At 41.0% G+C, this 14015-nt stretch overlaps 1 protein-coding gene across 5 annotated transcripts in view; it reads right to left on the reverse strand.

The window, feature by feature from the left end:
* The window catches only part of RARB (retinoic acid receptor beta), a 528277-nt gene that overhangs the window by 139264 nt on the left and 374998 nt on the right, over nt 1-14015 (reverse strand). Inside the window, exon 1 of one of the 5 annotated variants that reach the window (XM_006264282.4) lies at nt 13331-13935. The exons of 2 other annotated variants lie outside the window; for them this stretch is intronic. In XM_006264282.4, coding sequence (XP_006264344.1) covers nt 13331-13487 — 157 coding nt within the window. In that variant the 5' untranslated portion in view covers nt 13488-13935. Of the gene's footprint in view, nt 1-10627; nt 10732-13330; nt 13936-14015 lie in introns of those variants that run through there. 2 more of the 5 variants (XM_059728850.1, XM_059728849.1) reach the window with 2 other exon arrangements.

The raw sequence follows: 14015 nt of genomic DNA on the forward strand, positions 1-14015 counted from the left end.
TTAATTTAAGCAGAATCTATCATAGAATGATATCTAAATGTATCTAAATGAAAACTTAATAAAGCTGACAATTTGTTGTATGTGATGCACATATAAAGACACCTTTTTGGCCTTGTATTCATAGAAATTAGTTGTGAATCTAATGAAAAGCATGAAAACAACAGTCTTTCAGCCTCTCTGCTAGAGCAATAATTCTAGATAATTAAAATGCAAAGCAATAAGAGAAATGTTTTATCATTAAACTGTAACCAGAGCTCTGTGTGAAATCATCCATTCAGGAGACTTGTTTTTCATCAATTATTTGTTATTTATCTGATGTAAATATAAGAAGGGCTAATTAAAATGTATGACTCCTTATGCAGCTTCTTGTCATTAAGGCCAATGAAAGCATTTTGAAGACCATAATGAAATAATTATGTTTGCCTTTAAGAATTCTCTTCAATAACACATGGCAGCACTGCACTAAATTAAAACATCAGGAACTAAATTTCACTTGCATCTATTTCCATTTTAGCTAATTATACCCCCAAGCTTTTCAATAGATCAGGCCCTAAAAATCTTTTGAAGCTGAAATGGCCTAAGGAACAGCAGCCTTTTATAATAATGGACTCTGATGAAGAAACAAAGGTAATGCAGCCCTGGAAGCTTTAATATTTCAGGGTGAGTTATCATGTGCAATCTGCATTTCTCATGAAAAATGTGCAAAATGCGGTGACTAAGAAGCAAATATGTGCGTTTCATGCAAGCTGATATTCTGATTTAATTTAAATATGTATTAGTTGTATTGTTTCCACCTCACGTCTTTTTTCACTTTTTAACAGAAAAAACATGCATATTAGTTAAAAAGTATGGCAAGGCAGAGCTGTAGAGAAAAGCAGGTAAAACAATGCTGTGACTCAGTTCCGTCTTTCCATAAACAGCCACCTCAAAATGTTAACAACCACACAGTAGAGTCCATCACATAGAGAAGAGGCTTTTCCTTCAAGGCTCAATCTGCAAGCCTTCCACAAGTACAGCTCTCACTTCAGTCACTGCCATTTGTATACCCAGAAGACTTGCAGAATCTGGTCCCAAATATGCAGAAAACAAAAGAAGTGGATAAGGAAAGGATATGAGTCAGCTCAGACTTCATGCAATGGAGCAAAAAGTGTTTCTGCACAGTAAAACTTTAGAGAGATAATAAATACCACTCTGCACAGTCTCAGAAAAGTGAGTGTGATAATGCATGAAAAAGTATAGTGGCAGCTCACATAACTAGTCTGGAGAACACATGAACATATTCAGCCAGAACAATGCAGGTCAAAGGTACTCCTGAAACACATGGAGGAGGGGGCTTGAAAATAAATATTTTATCTAACAAAATGAATAAAAAATAATATTTTGAGCACAAAAACTGGAGACAATTTTTTGCCATAATTCAATGTCTCACTGTTCAACATCTTTGTGCTCAAAATGTGGGTGTATAAGGGAAAGACAGACCTTTAAGCCATAATAGAAAACTAGGTCTGAAAGGTTTTCAAACTGGACACTAAGGATGACCCACCAGACTAAATTCCTGAAAGAGACTACTGAATTAAAAAATTGAAAAAAAAAATACGCTGAAACTCAGGGCTGTGTGAGAAGAAAAAATAAGAGCAACTGCTAGAAAATCTAAGGATATGATGGAAAGAGAGAGACACATACAAGACTTTTATAGACAGTCCTTTGCCTTGTGGTACAAGCTAAAGGGCTATGGATACTGGTCTCCCTTGGGAAAGCATCCCTCTTTTTTTATGAGATGCCTATCTCAGTGGTACCTAAAAGTAGTACGGACATGGCAGGCATCACCAGGTGGCACTGTTACACAGTCTTCCAAGTTCTTTTTCTCAGCGTGTGAGCAAATGTTCAGTCTTGGGAAGGCATGTTGGGGTATTCTTAGTTTTTATTATTCAAGGTTGCGTGTGGAGACAGTGGGCTTTGGACAGGGTTCGAATTACACTTTGACTCTTGGGGAGGTCTGCCAAAAAAATGGGGCTGCCCATCACAATGCATTAATAAAATTGGAGACCTCCCCAGGTTATTATTTTCAAATCTTACAAGGAGGGCTCTCGTTTCTTATGGGGGGGCTCAACCCCTCCCCCCTCCCAAGCTCCCCCGTAACTCAAACCCTGGCTTTGGAGAAGGAACTCTGTGAACAGTAGAAGAGTTTGCTTTCTGCCGTGGTCTCTGATAGAGTACATCCTTGAAGCAGTGTGGTTCCTTGGAAACCAGGCATTATGGTTAGACCGAGATTCCTGAAAAGACAGGATTGCCCTGCACCCTATTTCAACACTTCTCTTCTAGGACTGGTGTGTACACGAAAATAAAACAAGCTAAATATAGACTATAACTCAACAAATAGGCTGACCTTCAAGGTGTCAGATAATTTGCTACCACTTGGCATAGGGATGACTATTGTCAGAATGGGTTACTTGTACTAGAAGAAAGGCCAACCATGGAAAGTGGACAGACAACCTAATCTACTCTTTGTTAAACTACCAGCAATGCATAGTGAGAAAAAATAAAATAATTTGTTTTCTTTGGGGAAGAGAGCGTGACGAGAAGGGGTGCAGATACGGATGTAATATGAAAGACTGCTTCAGGAACTTTTGGGAACTACAGACTAGTTAGAATTTGATGTAGAATGAGAAGGTTCAAGAGACTTTCAGTTTAGTTGTTTATTTGCCTATATAGTCTCTGAACTTTCCTCATATGATGCATATTAAGAACATAATAGATGGTTTAGCAGTGGATAAAGCACAGAACTAAGGACAGCTACCTAAAATTACTTCCTGACTCTGCCACTGACTTTTTTTTGCAAAGCATTGGGCAAGTCATTTAATCTCTCCATGCCTTGGTTTCATCAATTTGGAATGTGGAATACTTCTTTCTTTCCTCCCACCTGTGTCTATGCCATGCATCTATAATGGAATCCCTTCAGGGCAAGTTCTCTTTTTAAACTGAGTGTTTGTACAAAATCCAGGGCAAAGAGAGGCTGATCTTGGCTCTTAATAGCACTTCATGCACATAAGAAGAGTAAGCGTGCAAAGGGCTCAGTTGTTCAAGCAGTCTGTGCACAGTCAATGGGAATAGTGTGCAAAGAGAACTTCATAGGACCAGGCTCTGCAAGGAAAAAAACTTCTATCTAAATGTTGCAGTGAATTTTTATCACATAAAGATTCCCTCTAAACATGAAATGCACATCTAAGGAAGAATAATATGGTCCCATGGAAACAGCTTCCAAATCGCTAAGTGAAACTAATCAGTACTAAAACAAATCCTTTGACATTAGACATTTACCTGTTCTTCTCTCAGGGGATGCACCAAAAGGGTAAAATTTAAATCATTGAAGTGCATAAAACAGAAACCCCTCCAAACTAGGAATGGACTTTAACAATCCTTCCTGGTAAAGATCCAAAACACTCTCAATATTTATTAATACTCATTCAGCTTTAAGCGTTAACCTAGTTAAACCTATAAAAGTTCCATTTGTATGTATACATTTTCATTCCCTACAGTTTTATCATATTAAATGTACATATGCCATAGAAAGAAAACTCATTCTGTTCAACAGGAAGAGAAAAATACTCTACACCCTTAGGATTCTTCATACTGACTTGCTAACTGGTATTTCTCTCTTTTGACAAAAATATTTTCAGATGCTATAAAACTTAAATCAGACTGTTAAGATAAAGTAGAGTTAGTAATAATGGATCTTTTCCCTAACTCCTGACTAAAAAGGCAAAGAAATTAACTTTGTGGGCATGTGTTCTTAAACCACATGATACCCTTGCCCAATTGTCATGCGAAGCAGAGGTTTACACCCTGGGAGTCCATGGAACCCATGCTGGTGATCTGTGCTGAGCTGGTTGCTCACATGATACCTTTTCACTCTTATTTCTAATAGCTGAAATACAATAGAGGAAGCTCAACACGCATTACATACTTTCCTAAAAACTACTTTTTCAAATTAAGCAATGGCTGCAGCCATCATAAAGATGACTATAGATGTGATAAGTTCCAGGTGTGAACAGCAGGGAAGAATGTGTTCCGATAATACGTTCTGTATTAAACTGTGGGCCATAATGGAACACTTGCAATCCCCTCAGATGTAGTCACCGATGAGAGGATAAATGCAAGGAAGTGAGAAATTAATCAATTAGAGAAACTTCATAGGTGCACCATTTGGATATTAAGATTTGTACTTTTTTGAACAAGCAAGTCTTAGTTTTTTTTAAGGACTGTGTATTGTTGCTGTGAGTTGTTAAATGGATACTCTACTTTGCCCCAGATGGCTGCATTTCTTGGGTAGATGAATCATGTGGTTGGCTTGTTTTTTAGTGTGCTTTAGAAAGATTACCCAAGATTTAAAAAAAAATGGATCCTAATGTTAAAATTAAGTTTCTAAATCCATATTTAGGCATCTAATAAAGTGTCTTGTTTCAGAAGTACTAAGGGAATAACTGGATGCTCTCCAATTTTGAAAACCAGGCCACTGAAGGTGCAAAATACAGACTCAGAGGACTAACGTTAGGCTACCACTTTTAAAAGCCTTAATGTCAAGCCAGGTAAAATAAAAGCATAAACAGTACTTAAGCTGTTTTTGAAGAGACACTATAAAACTCTCAGTTCCAGCTAAAAATGTTTTACTAACTACAGTGGCAAGTGAAAGCAAAGATTGCTATGACTGCAAGAATGCACAGAAAAATAATTAGTAACTTCTTTACTAGGCTATTTAATGCATTTGATAATGCCTTCTCTCTATCTATAGTCAGCTGCAGGATTTGCCTTCCAACTGCCACTTCATCTGAAGATTTTAAAAGAACTGCTCCTGATATAAGGGATACTCCTTGAAGTCTTGAAGGGGCAGACTATGAAACTTGGCAAGTAGCATCCTTTACTCTTGGCCTGGGTTTTTTCTGCTTCAAGTGTGAGAGGAAAATGATTTAAAGAGACAGAAAAATGTGACTGTAAATCCACAAAAAACTGCCAGGGGCAGAATGTAAAGTTACTTTCAGTTTTCTGTTTTTAGATGGCCTCACTGTACTTCTTTGCTCTTTCTTCTTGTACTAAATAACATTTTTAATGCCTCCAACATGGGAATTTTTTCCCCCTAGGAACATTCCTCCTCTTGCATTCTAAATTGCTTCTTTGCAAGTGACATTAGGCATCACAGCCTGTGCTGAATTTCAGGAAAAGGGTCAGATTAGCAGTCCCAGACCTCAAGATGGTGTCACAACACCCCCAGACAACACTGAACTGCCCTTATTCAAATGTACCCAGTTATGGTTCCTTTCTAGGTTATATGACTGGCTGTTGGGAACAATGCTTCTAACAGAGCACCTGTCCTGTCACTTCCTCCCAGCATCTCATGAAGTGAGCTCAGGCTCCTGAAAGCTCATGCTATACAAGTCTATAAGGTACAAATTTAGTAAGTCTATAAAGTGCAAGTGTGCCCTGACTTCTACCGGACTTCAGGCTAACATGGCTAACTACTTTTGTCCTGACAGGGCAGCCACCAAAGGAAAGTCCCTTGTCTGTCTTTGCCTATCAGTCATTCGATTGTGCCCACCTACATTGGTGCCTACAGCAGGAGTGATTATTCTGCTATTTTGGAATAGTTCTAAGCATTTTTTACCTTGCATTTTCATTGCTCCATTTAGTTTATGAGGATCTGGACACTGGCAAGTAGCAGTATGGGTCACATTGCATAGATGTGGACATTATGGCTAGGGACAGAAGTTATATATAAATCGGTTTAAGTGATCAGAAACTGGTTTAAAGCTATAACAGAATGAATATAAGTTCAGTGCACATAAACCAGTTTCAAAATGGCCCAAACTGGTTCAAGATAAACCTGGCTGAATGTAGTATCAGACTTAACTGATTTGGGTCAAACCAGTTTATGGAACTTCTGTCCCAGGCCCATTCCTGATTTAAGTTAAATCACAGTCCCCCAGCATCCCAGCATGCTTTGCAACCTTGGGCTGGGCTGTCCACTCCAGTGCAACAAGATTGGCTCCACCCCTCTTCTCCCTAGCCAGAGCGCTATCACTGTTCCCACTAGCTGAGAAGGGGGTGGGGTGGGAAACCCTGCTCAGGAGTGCAGCCGGGTCTGCCTGCCAAGAGGCACAGCAGCCTTTGCCAGGCTTCCCACCCTCCCTCGCTGCTCCAGGAGCAGGGGACGTGGTCAGATGCAGTAGTCTGAGGGAAACGGGGCAGGGGGCTTAATTCCCCCTCCCCCTGGCATGGGACAGAAAAGAGATGACAACGAAGCTGTGAAGGAAGGGGTGGGATGGGACGGGAGCTCCAGTGAATGGTGGGAGGCAACCGTGTGCCCGGGCAGCTTGGGGCAGGTGGCTGCAAGGGCCAAGACAGGACCACTGAGTCCCAGAGAGCGGCTGGTGGCTGCCTGACACTCTGGGCAGCTGGGTCCAGGAGGCGGGGGGGAGGGGAGGCTTGGCTACTGGCGGGTGTGGAGAGCGGGGCATGCTGGTGGCAGGAGAAGGCAGTGGGTTAGGGGCCAGGGCTACTGGAAGACCTTGGGGGTTACTGGGAGCTGTGGCCCCAAGGCTAGCTGAGCCTCTGGTGCCAGGGCATAGGTGAGCCCTGTCCCCCGTGCAGCCCCAGCTGGGGAATGTCCCTTTTGCTGCTTGGTCTTGCAGTCAAGCCCTGAAAGTGGGAGAGAGCCCTACCCTGGCAGGGAGCCACAAGACAAGTGCATCAGGCTGCGACTGGGAAGGCTGCGGCCTGACATGAAGAGACTTATATTCCCTGGGAAGGCAGCTATGTGCCAAGCTGGGAGCTGTATCCTTGCAGAGCTCCGGGGCCCACCCACACAGAGCCTTGCCCAGGACACTGGAGCTGGGGGCGGCTCTGCTTGGAGCTGGGATTGCACTAGCCGCCCCTGACATCCGTTTCAGCCCCCATCTCCTATGATGCTGAGGCTGGAGCTGAGCTGGGGCTGGGAGAAGACAGCAAGTGGGGTCTAGGGCCAGGCCCAGGGAGGAGTGGTGCTGGGCTGGGAGATGACCGCCCACCCCACCCTGCCTGAGCCGGGAGCCAAAGACGAGCACATTCCTGTGGCTGTAACCAGATCTGCCTCCCGCCTCCTTCCCCTGGAGCTCCCTGGGCATCACTGCAGGATCAGAGCTTGGCAGGCTGCGGCAGAAGCCAGGCAGGCCACTTCCCTGCTGCCAGCAGTGCTGGGCTGGGCTGGCTCTGGCGGCAGGTGGGGCTCAGCGCTTCCAGGACACGTCCCCGCAGGCTGCGGCAGCTTGGCTCTCGGCCATGCGGGGCCTAGCCAGGCTGGGCTGCAGGAGCATGTAGCACGGTGGTCAGCCAGAGGCTGAGCTTCAGGGGCCATTAGGAGGAGGCTGAGGGCTGGCTCCTGTGTGATCAGCTCATGTCCAGGCGCTGGGCAGCAGCTCCAGCCTCAGCTGGCAGGGAGCGCTGCCCAGAGGCAGAACTGTCTGTCTAGGGAAGAGCTTAGCCACACTCTCCCCACCTCAGCTCAGCTTTTCTTGGCCACTGCAGAAGAGAAGAGAGGGCTGCTCTAGCGCCCCCCAGCTTCTAGCCTGAACCACTACAGGCGTCTGCCTGAGTTTCGAGAATCGACAGTGAATGTCTATTCACTTGCAAATCAGTTCAATCCAGGCAGGTTAGACTAACGTGCAAATATTGAATCAATTCAGACTCAGGCTTTTTGAATGTCTGTCCCTAGCCTATGTGCATGAGCACAGGGCAAAACTCAGTCATAGTGTTGTGGTTCCCAGGCTTACACCTTTGGTAGTATATCCTGGCAGGACGGGCTGTACCATTTGTTTCCCAGAAGGGATGGACTTCAATACAGGGTAGGAAGGCAACTGATTTCTCAGTTACACAGTGATATAAAACTGGGAGTAGTGGGGGATTTTCTGGGCTTTTGTTTTAAAATATATATTAGGGATTTACCTATCTTTCTACAGAATTAAAATTTCAGCATGAAGATTTCACAGTACAGGGGCCTTCATGGGACAGCAGGCCTGTTCAGACATCTGTATTATGTAGGCTTTGTTACAAGGCAGCCCTGCTCTGTCCCAGAAAGTTTGGATAATTAAAAATATCCAAGTACAGGAAGGGGAAAAGTACAGCTCCACCCTCCTTTTCAACTGCTGCCAGGGCCTTCGGTTTCTAAAGGGCAAAACCTATTTCCTAAAGTTTCTTAGCCATTTTATGCATAAACTGATATCTGTTCTCATTGGGCTCTACACAACAGCTAGTGGAGAATTGGAAAACCCTTTGAAATCACAATTAATTGTCACCCTTATCATTGCAGCCTGAATTTAGAGTTCTGTTGCTGAGGCCAATTCCTGATTTCCTTTTTCCAGACAGGAATTGGGAAAGAGAAAGAGATGTCTGAGGTCAAGGAAATGGATTCAGAAACTCATCACAGTTCTATTCTTTGAGTTTTCAAGAGGACTGAGTCTAACAGCAATGAGAGCACAAGGCAGAGAAACATTATACAGCACAGTGTTTCAGAATACACAGACACTGAGCCAGGCCTACCCATCATTATCCTGCAAGCATTCCTTTTAGAAGATCTAAAATCCTACTGTATAATGTAGGCTCAATTCATCATCTGTGAAAGGGTGGTGTATAATTTAGGTGAACAAAATAGGCACTTGGGGCATGTAAGTGAGATGGAAGTGTAATTTGCAGCCTGGTGCATTTCATTACTGGCGTAACCAAGTGTAAAGCCCCTTAGCTGTGGTTGGCTGGAGGGTAGGAGTGCAGGAAAAAGACATACATGGGTAAGGAACATGGCTTCTGTAAAGTGTACTCACAAAGAGGTAAGTGGGGATGTCAGTAAACGTAAGGATGACTAACTTTAATGTCTAAAAGGGAATTTCCCCCTGTCCTCCTAACTTCAATATAAATATAGTCTTCTAGGTAGAGATTCAGCTCTGCCACACAGTCCTTTCTGCGTAATGGCCATCACTTCAATTGCAAACCGGTTTTACATTAGCACTAGCATTTGGTGCCTCTGATACTTTGCACCTGCAAGAGGGTCTAACAGTGGTGTGCTTCCATTATGGTTTGCAGGCCCCGGACTGAATGCATCAGACACTAAAATACAGAATTAGCTCTCTAGTTTCAATTCATTTGTTAAAAAAATACTCATGTCATGCCTTTTAAAGAGAAGGCAAAGAAGGCAGCATAATGCAGAGCCTCAGAAGAAATTTATTTTGACCCAAATAGTGATAGTCGCAGAAAGCCATGACAGATTTCAGTACATTTTACTGTGTTTTCACTGGCTGTTTTTTTTATTGGCTACACTTCAGGAGATCAAGCACAGATATTTTAAGTAAAGTATGCAACTTTCAACAACTCCTTCCTAATCATCTAGCAGTACAATTTATAACAAACTTGAAAGAAAATAACTTGTTTTGAATAGATCTTACCTTCCGTGACACGAACATGTGACTTACCAAACACACCTGCAGCCATTTGATACTCTGGAATGCAGATTTCAAGTCCTGCACTTCAAAATGTTTGTTTATCAATTCAGAAAAATGAAAGAAAATAGAGCGCAGTTTTTGGTTGGACACAGATGTTTTCTAGGACTCCCAGAGCCTCCAGAGAACAAGAACCTCCTCAGTCTACACGTTAAAAGAAACCTAGAATTTAGAAGCAAAATTCAGCCTTCTGGGTTTTGTTTTTAATAAGATTTCCAAAGGCTGTCATTCACCAGGTCTTATCCAGCCAATCTCCCACCAAAGCCCATTTGGACTTTTTCTTGATTAAGGACTATATACTACTTGGCTTACACCAACTGTATATACTGATTTCAAGGACACTCATACCTTTGAGCTATATCAAATTTATTTTTGTAAATGGTGAAAAATATGCTATATTTTTCAAAGGGATGTTACTTCCTGAAACCCTGCCTTACATGAATATTCAGATTATTCCAGTTTGTGGGCCACCTTATTTAGGATTCCTGTTAAAGAAATTATACGCACACATTTATAAAGGAATTTCTAGGACAGAAGTAAATCTATTATTCCTCACATCTGGCTTTCTCTTGTATCCTGACTTACATTGCAATGGACATTACTCAATCCCTATTCATTTTTAGGAGGTAGCAGCTATGCAACAAGGAAGAAGAAATTATATCCTGTTTAAAAATATAAATCAGGTATCCTTGTTATCTTAACTTCAGCCTCCTTTTTTTCAAATCTACTGAACCAAATTACGCAAGAGTTAATAGTGTTTACAAGTTGCATTTAAAACGTCAGTCCGTTTTAGTCCTGTTCTTTGAGTCCATTACTTCTTTCGTAAGTGAACTATTTCTTCTCTTTAATAGCAGTATTAACATCCATAACAGTAATTAATTCCACATGAAATACATATACATGTATGCACACACACAGTTTATATCACATAATGTAAAGTTCAAGACTGGGCTACAAATCCGCCCAGTTGTGAGAGACCAAAGGGAAAAATAAAAGAGATGTAGTTAGCCATGTTAGTCTGAATTCAGGCAGAAGGCAGGGTAGAGATGCACCTTATAGACTAACTGAATCAGAAATGCATAAAGTGCAGTTACATTTGAACTGTATCCTACCTTCCATTTCAGCTTGCAGTCTCCATAGTCTAGGAAAATTCATAAAATCACAGGATTGCATTTTGCACAATGAACTGGAATGGGATTGATGGGCTGAAGTTGGAGACAGTATTCTGAATTCACTGCAGCAATGATCCATTATACCAGAATCTTAGTAGAAGCATTAATGCTGTTCAGGATTGTTACTGGGCTGCTCTGAGTCTCCAGTATGCATGCAGTATTCCCTTAACATCAATTTAATTGTTATTCCAGACTCCCCATCTCTATCAGAGAAGAATGTGCAAAGCCTAAATCAATTGCTGCAGGTGTATCATTTATGTGGCTGAGCTAAAACAAATTTAAACAAAACAAACCCACACACAGCCCCCTCACCCCGAGACCCACTACCTACCAAGTGCCTAAGACTTTTGAATCTTAGCTATGATTACTGTACACTAAACCACAGAGGTCTAAATAGGAAAGTGAACTGGGAAATACCTGTGGTTAAAATTAAACACTGTTATTTATGGCATTGGAGCAAATTTTAAGTTATTCTGCCCTGTGTAACAAAAATCTGTTCTTTGTCACCACCTACATGAGGTATGAGATAAAGTGATTAATATGCCAACAAAATTTCATTATTTTAAACTGTGTTCATTTACACAGACACACGGTTACAGTGCTTACTCATTTTTTCAAAATTGAAAAAAATGAGTTAGCTACATAAATTAAACTGAAAACTATTTAGAAAGTGAAAAAGTAAACGGCTTTGCTCTATATGTTGTTAATATTCACAGTTTGAATTACAGCCAATCAAATTATAATTCAGGTTCAGCCTGATTTTAAGTTGCCCTGCAGTAAAGTTTAATTGTATTACCTACAAAATTACGAGACTCAATTCCTGAAGGCACTTTTCCGTATTTCTTTATTTACTCTTGTTAATATGAGTTTTTTCGATTAGTTCAACTTTACTGTTATCAACACTTGTCTCTTATCTCAGGCCCTAGGCAAATAACATATTTACCACTAGTTCCATTCTGATAAGGGTAATCCTATGTTTAACTTGTCCAAGAACAAGCACAACATTTTTCATTTTTTAAGAAGCATGTTTCTAGTTAGCAACAAAGCATGGGAAAGTGCATACAAGCAAAGTTTCACCTAAAAAATCCTATATTTAAAAAGGATCAGAAACTGACTAAACTGTATTTTTCCTGTGCAAGTTATTATATTATGGAATTTGTATACTAATGAAGGAAAGTTGCTTAGATGAAAAGCCCCTTTTAAGTACCATATAGTTAAACTCATGTTAAAGTTTTAATCACAGTAAAAAGAAAACATATTTTCATTGTAACATCTCAAGTTTCGTTGCTAAACTATTTTCATAATAAACAGTATTGCCTAAAAGGGACAGGTTTTCTTTCACATCTTAGCATCTCAAATATAGAAATGTTTTGAAAATGACCAGGGAAAAATCTACAATGCTGATTTTTTTTCCAGTCAAATTCTCTTAAATGCAAAGATATTAAATATTTATAATGTTGTAAGGCAGTAGTCACTGGCTTTTACAATGCTATTCTTATTGGTTTACTCATCCTGATGCAGTAGTCTGATGAAAAAGTTTCAGTGAGAGTGATAAAGAAAATAATTCACCAGATACAGGGGCAGGTTTTTTTTTCACTTTGGATAAACCATACCGATAGGAAAGCTACATTTATTCTTATGCAACTCTGACCTCTTTGAAAAACAGAAATTTCAATCATTGTACAGCTAATGCTGCACTGAAGTGTCAAAGAGTGTGCTAAAAACATTTTGATAGATAGCTAAGTAATTTATCTAAATCAACATCAGAGCAGTGGAGCATCCTGCTAGCTCTTTTATGCAGAGTATAAGGTGATGCTTTCTGGTACTTCTTGTCATTTCTCAAACTTGAAACTATGGTGTTAAAACACTGCCACTGTTTACCGTCTACGTTGCTAAGAACCATGTCAAGATCAGATAACAGAATAGCACATTTTTTAAACTACATTACCAGTAACTCTGCTTCCTCTCCTGCTAGTCTGAGACTTTGACTAAACCTGAAGGTATGGAAATAATTGATGGTTAAACACAAGGGGTGTTCACAGTTAGTAGTTTTCTAGCAAAACAGCAACTTCTTATAGAAACAAAGTAAAGAAGACAGGTGGCAGAAAGGTCAGTACAAAGAAATATTGCCTTTTCTTTGGGAGGGAAACATTAAGAGAAGCCTAAAACTACTGCCTGATTCTGAGATCAGCACCAACATCATACAGTTTAAAATCTTTATAAGAACTGTACGAAATGGCATTTTAATTGCATGGCTGCACGGCTGAAATGCACATGAGAAAAATATGCAACTGGATTATCGGATGTGATGGGAAATTCAATTAAGGGAGGCACAGGAAAAAAAAACTACAGCAGAGATATTATGCAAATTTCTTCTTCAGTGGTTAGAGTTTAAAAAGTGCTTTACTCTCTTATAATTATGAGTGTTTCTGCTTAACTGCAAAACTGTTTTAAGCGCTGATACACTGCGTAAAAAGGGAAAAGCACAACCTTCTTCCCCACCAAAAATGCTTGCACAGCCACATTTCACATACCAAAAGCCCCCCTTTTCCCACTGAACCTAATCAAAAGGATTGTAATGCATGCAAATATAGATATCTATATAGATATTTTTGAACTAGAAAAAATAAGAATGGGACCTACATTGAGCACTGTGCCGGTGTTGCCACTCTGTTTGTGCCAATCCACTGAAGCATGCTTTCAGAGCCTTCTCCTGGAGCATGCAGGAAGACGGACTCGCAGTGTAGAAATCCAGCATTTGACCAGGACTCACTGCTAGCACATCCATACAGTCAAACATGATTCCCCCTCTACAGAATGCCTGCAAAAGTGTTTTTCTCTAGGTGTGGAGGAAAATGGCATATAAAAGTATACCCAACTCCATCAAACTCTGCCCCTTTTTTGGCACGTAGGCTGTTGGTCTTTTTCCCAGACCAGAATCATGAATTATGACAGACAACACAGCTAAAAGCCTGTAATTGATCCAAATGATCATTTACCATTTTCCAGGCTGCTCAGCCAATCCAGCAAGACAGGGGGAACCAAGCTGCCCTCCAAGTTTCAGTTCCAGTCATTTTTTTGCAGAAATCCTTCAGAATCAGTCCTGCATCTTAGGCTTCTGCCGAATATACAATCTTTTGCACCTCACACATTTCACCCAAGTCCCAGGAATGAAACTGCTTTGATAGGAACTCAGGATCCCCCTCAGGAATGAATAGATCCTTCTGCCTCTGAACAGCTCACTTCCTACTACTTGTGTCACACAGAATGAAAGATTGAATTGCCTAATATATGCGAGTGAACTTTCTATGAACCCTTCCCAGGCTGC

Source organism: Alligator mississippiensis, chromosome 5, assembly GCF_030867095.1.
Source record: "Alligator mississippiensis isolate rAllMis1 chromosome 5, rAllMis1, whole genome shotgun sequence".
In the NCBI taxonomy this organism is placed as follows: Eukaryota; Metazoa; Chordata; order Crocodylia; family Alligatoridae; genus Alligator; species Alligator mississippiensis.